General features: G+C 44.7%; 1 protein-coding gene across 1 annotated transcript in view; it reads left to right on the plus strand.

The window, feature by feature from the left end:
• The window catches only part of efnb1 (ephrin-B1), a 58983-nt gene extending 53563 nt beyond the window's left edge, over positions 1 to 5420 (plus strand). The window contains 1 exon segment of the mRNA XM_003445909.5: positions 1151 to 5420. Coding sequence (XP_003445957.1) covers positions 1151 to 1542 — 392 coding nt within the window. The 3' untranslated portion in view covers positions 1543 to 5420.
• The last annotated feature ends 5242 nt before the right edge of the window (positions 5421 to 10662 follow it).

A 10662-nucleotide genomic window follows, 5' to 3' on the forward strand; every position in this document is an offset into this window, starting at 1 on the left:
TGGTTAAGTCCAGGAGTGGCCAGATGATTGCGGAGACACAGTCATTAAGCGGGGATGGCAGTCTCTGGAGTTATGAGACTTTTGTGTGCCTGTGCGGGGGTCATGGACAGTAAAGAGGTGGTGCTGGGAGAGGGGCGAGTGCTGCTCTTTGGCAGCAGCTGCGTGCATACATGGAAAACAGATTTGGTTCTTCTCATATTTCAGTCACCGGAGGAGCCAGTCATTCTCTTTTCCAACCAGTAACAACCAACCCTGTCTCCCCCTCCACCCCAAACCCCTTAAACAAAGGGATAAAATAAAATCAGATGCTCAGATATGCCTTCCTCATTTTTTTCCATATCTCATTTGGCCTTTGCCATATAAACCTTGACATGTCGTACGACTTGCCCAGGCACAAATCCTATCATAGCCGGAATCTTTGTTATGTTGAGTGACGACTACAGATTTCATTAGAGGCCTATTCTTGATTGAGCTGATTCAATTAGATTACATCAATGGGGCTGTTAGTCATGTTGAGCAAACAACAAACTGAGCAGTGCTCGCAGTCGATTCAGACTGCAAGATGTGCACACGACAGGACGGGCTTACTGTAAATGGTCTGCTGTCTCTAAGGGACTATATGAAAATTACAGTGGTGGTGGTGGGGGGTGCTCAGCCTTATTTACCACCCAAAAAAAAAAGGAAAACAGAATAAGCTTGATGCTTTTATTAATATTTTCTTTGCACACTGTTACCCCCACACCCCCACTTCTGAATATAGTGCGATTAGACCGATTCCAGCCACCAAATGAGTGAAGCAACAAGAGGCGATAGCTTTGCACCTCCCCCCCGAATGGAAAGCACACAACCACCACCACATATTCTTTACACATGGCCAAATGCAACTCTGCAGAGCGCATGACAAGCAGGTTTCTGATGTATGCATTTGATCTTTTTGATTAATAAATCTCACAAATGCCAAATGTGAAATAGCAGAAATATGGGCCCCCCCAAAAAAGATAAGAAGACTTGTCGTTCTTTTTCTCCAAGAAGTCAGACAGGAAAAAGTATAAATTACAATATTCTCCATTTTCCTGACCTTCTTTCCACGGTAATAATTTTTTATACACTCCCTAAACCCCCTTTTTCTCTTTTTATGTGTGTTTTCTAGACCACATGAATCAGGACCAGTCCGGGTCTTCAGATTCAGAGGGCTTCCTCAGGTCCAAAGCGGCCCTTTTCTCCGTCATCGGGGTCGGCTGCATCATCTTCCTCCTGCTCATCCTCCTCCTCGTCATCCTCCTCATTAAGATGCGCAAGCGGGCCAGGAAAAACGCCCACTCGCAGCCCCGCCCCTCCGCGCTGTCCCTCAGCACCCTGTCCAACCCCAAGCTGCCGGGGGGCACGGCTGGGACGGAGCCTAGCGACATCATCATTCCGCTGCGGACAGAGAACAACTACTGCCCTCACTATGAGAAGGTGAGCGGCGACTATGGCCACCCGGTCTACATAGTCCAGGAGATGCCGCCGCAGAGCCCCGCCAACATCTACTACAAAGTCTGACGCGCTTTTGCGCAGCCGGCGTCGCGGTCAGGAGATAGAAAGAGAGAGAGAGAAGGAAAAAAGAGAGGAGCGCTTGACTTAAGTTCGTGGGAAGGACACTTTCCTTTTGCATTTTCGGGGAGCTTGATGTTTCTTCAAGCCCGTGTTATTTCTACCACCTGCTGCACAAATCTGGAGAACCGTGCACTGACCAGTAACCAGCGGGGTTAGGAGCTGACGGATGAGAGACAGAGAGGTTTATTCTGTTTGTTTGGCTTGCCTGACAATCCCCACCTTCTTCCCTCCTCCTCCTCTTCCCCCACACTTTGCCTCACCTCCCACCTCCCGTACCGTTCTCCCAGCTGTGTTCTGACCGCGAGGAGGGTGGGGTTGCGGGGGGAGACACCAACAGATGGAACTCAAACTTCGTCATTCGCTGTCCCTTTGTAGGGACGGGATATAACTTATCTCAGTTCCCCAAAGTCTGCTCTACACCCAGTTAAACACACCACCCTAGCACACTAAGGCAGGAGCAGGCAGACGCAGGCCCGAACACCGCTCGGCCTGCAGTTTGTGTGCAAGTGTTGGAAAAAAACAAACTACAAAACAAACGTGTGTGTGTGTGTTTGTGTGTGTGTGTGTGTGTGTGTGTATGCGTGCATTTCTGTGCATGTGTGCGCACGCGTGTGTGTTAGTCGGGGCTCCGTGCTGGGCCAGGAAACTCTCCAGATAGCTCAGGTATCAGACACAGTGTGTGAAATAATGTGTTCCTCTCCCTTCGCACCTCTGATGTTTGCCTTACTATTTTTGATGGAGGATTTCCTTGAACCCCGATTCAGTTCACAAAGCAGTTGTATTTTGTTAGACTTTTCCTACAAGTGCACAATGTATAGAGTTACATAGAGCACCATTATTGCTCCATCTTCTCATCACCCATATCATCCACTGCTCCCATTTTTTTTCTTTTCTTCTTTTCCTTCCCCGTAAGGAAATACCTTGACCTGGACTGCTGATGTCAAGGTGTGTCTATGTGTGTATGTGTGTTTCCAGGAATACTCCTATCTCTGCTGGCCCGATATGAGCTTTACCATTACGACTTCTCTGTGTGTATGTGTGTGTTTTATCAGGGTGTGTCTTCCATTAGTGTGTTTGGACATGTCCAGACCCGTTTGGTATCTGAGAAGCCTTATTGGCTTAGAGGTAGAACACTAGGTTACTGTTGCAAGCTTCAAAAATGACACACACAGACAGAACGACGCGCCTGCAGAGAGACAAGCCCGAGCTCTTGCAAAACCCTTTCAGTGCTCCAGTTGGCACTGATCTTTACTGTGTCTGATGAGCTTTCAGGGCGATTGTTTTTAAGACAGCAGGCAGGTTGATATTTGTTTATTCTAGCTTTTGGAACCACAGTGTAAGCATCAAACAATTTCGTGCTCGCTGCCTGGGCAAGGTGGGCGTAGGCTGGCACTGATTGGCTGGCCTACATAGGTAGGATGCCCTATATATAAGTTGGATGGAGAGCTACAGCTGAACACAGAGCTACAGTATTATCAGATGCCAATTGGCTGCCATCTGTGGATGAGTCAGTGGAGTGCACAGTTAGTGGTGTCGCCAGCGTGTGACTAATCTGTGTGCCATCTCCATGCCCACACTCACCAGCCGGGGAGCAGGGAGAGTGAGAGCGGCGGCTAGAAGAGAAAATGTTCCTGTGACTTGGCTTTAACCTGCGAGGGTGATGGCGGTGGGAACGAGGGGGTGACGGGTGAGGCGGAGGTAGCTTTTTTAGCGTTCACCCCCCCTCCTCTCACCAGTTGTGCTGTGAATAAAAATGCCGCGCAAATTATTCCACAGTCAAGGTGCTCAGCCAGCGAGGACACTGCAGACCAGCTATCACACAGCCCAGGGCAGCGGGAACAGGATTTACTGCGGCTGGATGTGTGTGTGCACGCAGAGGCTCGCTGCTGAACGTGTAGGTGCTCATATGTGTGAAGCTTATTTGTGCTTATATTTGCAGTTTTTTTCTGTACGTATGCGCACATGTGTGAGTGTGTGTAAGTGTACCCTTCTGTGGTCCAGCCTCTGAACAGACCTGGGTTTTTTTTGGGGGGGGGGGAGAATGTGGAAGTAGGTGCTCCAAACAGTGTGGCTGCCAAAGTACAGAGTGCCGCAGTCCCGGTTAATGATGTGCGAGAGGAGAGGGGAGCAGATAAGGACAGCCATTCCTAGGCACGCAGACATGAGCTGACGTTTGACGCACATGTGCGCGCGCACACACACACACACACACACACACACACACAAACACACCAAGACTGACGGGTCCAGGTTTATCTCCAGTCAAACGGTCAGGCTGCCGGTTAATGTTTATCCACCGGTAGAGACACCCATCATCCGCTGCCACATACTGTTGCCATCCACCGACAGACACTGCTGAGTTAAAAGGCAGCCCAGCTTGAAGACTCTGGGAAGACTCCAGTGGCTTTTTTTTTTTTGTGCGTGTCGTTAACCTCAGAGTTAACAACCTAAACAGCTGCTTGTGCTTTTGTGGTCCTGTGTTTTAACTCAGCATGCAGCCCTCAGCGGCCCTCTGCGAAACACATCTAGATCAAATATTTTTGTTTCGGATCGCCGCGCATCCGTTCACCTACACCAGCTTAGGGAGTCATTACCAAATTACCACAAACCCATATCTCATTTTCATTCATTCTAGTAAACCACTTAATGTTATTCAAGTTTTTTTGTTTTTTTGGGGGGTGGGCGGGGTGGGTATAAAACAGTAAATGTAAATATATGGATAGAGCCCGATTTAAGATGTAATTTCACCTGAACACTGCTCACGAGGACAAAAAAATTAAGATTAGATTTTTGTAATGGAGGATGTTTGTAAATAGCTGTCTTTTTAAAGTGTGTTTTGTATGAATCCTTGCATTTTTTTTTTTTTTTTTGGTCTCTGCAACATGTTTTTATTTACTTTTTCCTTTAGAGTTAATATTGCAAAAGTTCACATGAGCTGCCTTTTTTGTGCAGCTTTGTCCAGTATTGTCAAAATAAAGAAAACTCTTTGTTACCACATGTGTTTTAAAAAGAAAAAAAATGGGGTTCAGATTTTTATTTTATTTTTTTTTACATTGCCATTAAACACAAATTGTACTAGAAGCTGTTCAGGACTGAAGCTTTGTCACAGAGTGGCTTTGAAAAGGATGCGTCACGCTGAAGCTGTGAGTGATAAGGCCCTTCCCTGTTGGAGACGGCACTTAACTCTGCATATGAAGACTGTGTTATTCCACTGCCTTTGAGTTACCTGCACCTTCCACTCCATTATAAGATGTAAAACACTCTGGGCCCGCAAAGATGAATCTTTCCTCAGTTTTAATAAGTCTGTCGGGCCAGACTGAGAAAGAGAGAGAGATGTAGAGAGAGGGAGAGAAAGGAGGAGAAAAGGAGGCCATGTATGAGTGTGTGGCCGTACTGCGCTCACCAATAAATCATCTGGTTTACACCACTCATTATCTCCCAGGCGGTCCTTTGTTTTAAAGATGCTCTCTCCTTCTCTTTCCCTCCCTCCGCCCCTCTCCTTTGTCATCACTCCCTTCCCAATTTAGCACAAGGATGTTGGTCGCTCGTGGCATGAGCCTCACTGTAGGTTGATTTCTGCTATTGTTCAAAGCCACAGTATTATTTTTCAATGTGCATGTGTAAGCAGAACCTGTTGCATTCGTTTCCCTTTGTTTGAATCACAGCTGTCGAGTTTTTGTTTTTTGTTTTTTATTTCATTTTGCCGTTCACTTTTTTTTTCTGCAGCTTCTCAGCATAACCTGTTGGCACCAGCTACAATGGAAATAACGTTCCACCAGTTTGGAAACTACCGCATATTGATAAATAAAATTTTTCCCATGGAACTTGGTCTGGAGTGATGTTTTTCTTTTCATTTTCTCATCCCCCCTTCTTCAAAGCCTTATGAATGTGGGCAAAAGATTTAATTTGCCTTCCCACTGACCACCTTCGTACATGGTGGGAGCACAAACCAGTCGCCCACGCTCGAAGCATTTCCCTCTCAGTGCCCCCTCCTCTCCAAACCCCTCCAAAAACCCTCACCTCAGGGGTCAGTGCTGCACAGATGGGTTTGTTCTGATACATTAGTCAGATTGAAATCACAAGCAGGCTTCATAAATTCATATTCGGGGAGGATGGACACGCCTTTTTGCATAGTAACTAATATCCATATCAACCCGCTCTGCCCCAGTGTCCTCCAGAATTACATTTCTTCATACATGATTAAATCTGATTGGCTGCACTCGGCATTTCCATTGCGTTTGTCTGAAATTACAGTCCCCATTTATTCGACTGAGGAGCAAACTCCAAGTCCTTGGTGAAAGCGGAGATGGCATGAAATGCTATTAAAGTGATTGGGCATTTTCTCTGACAAACACATCAGTGTTTGTAGGCATGGCTTTCGTTGTGGCTGATGATGTGAGCAGAGACAGAGTGGGCGAGTGAAGAGACTGATGGCAGAAGAAAGAAAAAGTCAGGGCAATGAGAGGCTTAATGTGCCTGTGGCTTCACTGCCCCCCCCCCACATGCACATGCACACACACACTATAGCCCTTCACTCCAGTCCACCCACCCAACCCTTGCTGTTTCCTTCTGTGCCCGAGGGCAGGTACATTCATCTGGTTTCCTGGCTCGGTCCCGAGACACCCCCGTAGATCCATGTTACTGTGGGTTTATTAAATCCTTCCCCCCACTGAGCTACTGTGTGTGACTGCATGTTTTTTCTGTGTATGTCTCTGTGTTTGTGACTCTGCAAGTGTGTGTTTGTGTGTGTGTGCACGGATTTGCCACGGGGGTTCTTCTGTTGTTCTCACTAACACACACACACAAAAAAATCCTAGGGAAAAAATAGCATTGCAGCGTGCACTGCAGCATTTTTCCTCGTCATTCCTTAAATCAAATATTAGCCTCGTGTCCTCGCTGCATATGTTGCTGCAGCATTAGGAGACTCTCTGGCAGCATACAGTGGTTGTAGTGTGCAGTAATTCATCCTTTTGATTGCATCTTGGTTTTGTCTATTTACTTGTCAGCAGCTGAACCCCGTCCTCACGAGTTCCCACTTGATGTAAGTATGTGCATGTCTTATGTTTTTTTAATCGTGTAGCATGGCGGCTGGAACATCTTTATAGATGAAACAAGTCACCTGGGAAAGCAGAAACTGCCAGCAGCTTGTGGTGGCTTGGGAACAATTTAACTTACATATTCATCCATGACCATGAATACTAATTCAGAAGAGGACTTCCAAGATTTTTCTTTTTGACTGTGGAAAAGATTTGAATTATTGGAGAGTCTAACGTCACACTTAGTCAGCAAGCCCAACAAGCAAACTCACGTCTTATTTGTGAAATGGAGTTGAACTTTATTTTCAAGCTGACAAAAAAATGCATTAAAAAATTCACAGCGTGTGGCCACCATACTAATTATTATCACCAGTGATGTAAACTAAACAAGAGCAGGGTCTTTTAAGGTGAAGAAGCACAGCTTAATGGGGGTTTTTTCTCCCTTTGCACTGAGTAATTTATTTTCAGTTCTGCCGGTGGTTATCTGCCTCAGATTTTTATCATTTTGCTTCCTACAACGCTGTCTACTAGGCAAGCCATTTGCAGTTCTGACAAGGCCACGAAGCCACAGATGGAAAAATAAAGTTGGAGAAGAAAAGCGACACCGCGCCAGATGATGGAAAGAATTTAGGAACATTGGTACGATTCCTCGAACGGTGTAAGCTGGCACCGCATCTTAGTTTCCCCCCTCACGTTATTTCACACAATCCTCTTGCTCACAAAATCTGCTGCGCGTGCAGACGCTACCCTTGATCTGGTGAAGCAAGCGGGTTCAGAACTCTGCAACTTTTCGACTGTGACCGGGGGGATCCAGAGGGAAAGGCGGTCAATAGAGCTCTTAAGTGATTTTGGTGTGCAATCTCTTAATGTTTTTTCATAGGCATCATACAGAAGACTCGTAACTCACACCAGAATCAATATGACATGCAACGGGACATGTTCTTTCTCATGTAATGTACATATACATATTTAATGGCTTAATGCATCACTCGCCATTCATAAATAATGCAGACCTCCTAATGCCTTTCATCACATGCTGCTCATCAAATATCAAGCAGATTTTTGGTCAATCTCAGGGTTACGGAGGAAACCTGAGATGGCACAAAGAAAGGGGAAACCGAGAGGGGAGGGGAAGGGGAGACATGAAAAGAGAGTTCATTAGTCAAACAGTAACATTTAGATCATTCATGAAAGGGCTCATTAATGTGATTCAAATTCCAATCAGTGGGGGGAACTGTGTCTAAACAACATTCCTCTTTAATCCCTCGGAGGGGCAGGAAACGGAAATTCCACTAAAGCATCTTGGTTCTTAAGGGTTATGGTATGTTTCTATTTTATGCTTCACTATAAACACACGTTCACATATGCACAGACACACACACACATGCACAAGCACAGCCGTCAGCCACATATTGATGGCATTGTTATGACCAGAACATGCCTGATCAGGCCTGGGCCGTGGCAGGGATCCAGGTCTAACTGAGACTCATCAATCATACAGAGTGAGGGAACCAAAGAGACTTGTATGCATTAAAAAAACAGAAGAAAAAACCTGGAGAAATAGCTGGGGCCGCTTGGCTGCTGGGTCACAGGTGTGGAGAGCAAGGGAGAAAGTGGGAATTATTCCCTTTCTTTCTTTCCCTCCTCTCCCCTTTAAAGAGAAACGGCTCTTTTTCTCCCTGTGCCGCCCTCCCATGTCTTTGAAAACGCCATTTCCATCCACATTTTCTTCTCCCAATTTAAAACCCACACTTCATTTGCCCCCTCAGCATCAACACCCCTCTCCTCCTCCATCTCCTACTCTCAATTAGGCCATGCCTCGAATCTCAGGCATTATCTCTGCTGGCCATTTATATAACATGACTCCAAAACGCATTTGCACAATTTTCCAATTACAGTATTATGCCTTGAAGCTTTGGTTCGTTCTGTCTCTCTCATTTCCCCCCCCTTTTCACTCAAACTGCTCTTGATGTGTAACACTACAAAAGAGTCACCCCTGCAAATACAGACACACATTTCTACTTTTAAATAATGGCACCTTTTTTTCTCTTCATGTGTTGCTGGTGTTTACGAAACTTTACTTTCAGGACCTCGAGCTTAATCATTTGCGCCCTGGCCTCGTGTGACTGACGGGTAGCAAGAAAGAAAACTTAAATCTTAAAGAATGCCTGGGGAATAAAAACATTGGAATTAAAACACCAGAATATTTGAGAAATGTTTACATTTCCTGAGTCTGTCTGAATGATAAACTATATTTATCTGAAAATGCCTAATAATAAAAAATGTAGATTACTCAAAGAGTGAGAACTCAAGGGCACTGAAGGAAGACAAACATGACAAAAAATAAGAAATCACTGCTCAAATGCACAACTGAGCCAAAAACATGAGAATATTAAGTGAAATTAAACAAAAGCTTTACAATATTGAAGAAATACAAGAAACATTGAATGAAATAGAAACTTTTTTCACTAAATAAACATTTTAACAGCATTAAAATGAGACTTCGAATAGCAATAAGAAACTATTAAACAGAAACCGTCAAATAGTGGCTCAAAAACCTGAGGGTATTTAATCTGAAGTGAATAATGAATGAATGTTTCACAAAGTCTCCAGAACCCTTGAGAATACTCAACAAAAATATACAAAAAATATAATTACCAAAAAATATTAAACACAAATTAAATACAGGCAGAAAAGCGAGGAAGATTAACTCTGGGTGCATTCAGTGAGGGGATGTGACGGCTCTGTAAATCTTTGGGGAGCATTTGTTGGCACACCCCATAGAAAGAGGGGAAATCAATACAAATTTATGTAAGTGATGACCTTTAACCTTTAATGAAACTCTAAGATGTCTCTAAAACAGCAATGCTCCTATCCACATGGCATTAATGTCACATAATGGCTAAATCATATACAATCACCAGTCGTTTTGTTAGGCATGTCGACCAAATTTCAACAGAAGCATCAGATGGGGAAGAAAAGTTGATGCCAGATGGGTTGGTCTGAATATTTCAGAAACTGCTGATCTACTGGGGTTTACAGAGAAGGGTTGGAAAGAAGAAGATATCCAGTTGAGCAGCAGCTCTCTGGGTGAGAAAGCTTTGTTGATCCCAGAGGAGAATGGTCCAACTGGCTTGAGCCGATAGAAAGGCAACAGTAACTCAAATAACCACTTGTTACCTCTTAGGTACATGCAGAAGAGCATCTCTGAACAGCCAACACATCAAACCTTGAAACAGTTCTCCTACAGCAGCAGAAGACCACACCATGTGCTGCTCCTGTAAGAACAGGAAACTCAGGGTGCAAGCAGCACAGGCTTAATAAAAACTGGACAACAGAGGACTGGATAAACATTGCCTTGTCTGTTGAGTTTCGATTTCTGCTACAACATGAACACATGCATCCTTCTTTCCTTATATCAACAGTCAAGGTGGGTGGTGGCGGTGGTGTAATGGTGTGGGGATAGTTTCTTGGCACACTTTTAAACACCACAGCCTACCATCAGTGTGGGGTGTAATGCATTAGAAACTGTTACAATTATATCGCTACTTTCGTTACAAAGGTTTTTCAGTTATCTGCACGCAAGGAGCATAGAAAGAAAGAAAGAAAGAAAAATATCAAACAAGCATGCTTTCTTTTCTTCCTGTGCACTGATTTCAGTTTATGTGCCAGGAGGACGAAAATGGCAGAGTGATGTGCATTTTTCAGGAGTGGAGATGTGGACATTGCTTTTATTTATATTCAACAAAACGATAAGAGCACAACAGCAGAATGTAAACTGCATCCAGGACAGAAACACCTGCGTTATGCTGCTAACACAACTTCTGCTATTTGCAAGCATCTGCGCAGGCAGCATGCTAACGCTAAGCTAACCAAGAGCCTAGGGAGATGTTAAAGCTGAGTGAATCCTGACCCCAGCCCAGCAGCCAGACCCTGAACTTCAACAGGTAACAAGTTGATGAGTAGTTGGGCTGAAGTCTGTGTTTCTACCTGTTCATGTGTTTAAAGTAGAATCACTGTGGCAATAGCT

The sequence above is a fragment of the Oreochromis niloticus genome, linkage group LG2, assembly GCF_001858045.2.
Source record: "Oreochromis niloticus isolate F11D_XX linkage group LG2, O_niloticus_UMD_NMBU, whole genome shotgun sequence".
Classification (NCBI taxonomy): Eukaryota; Metazoa; Chordata; class Actinopteri; order Cichliformes; family Cichlidae; genus Oreochromis; species Oreochromis niloticus.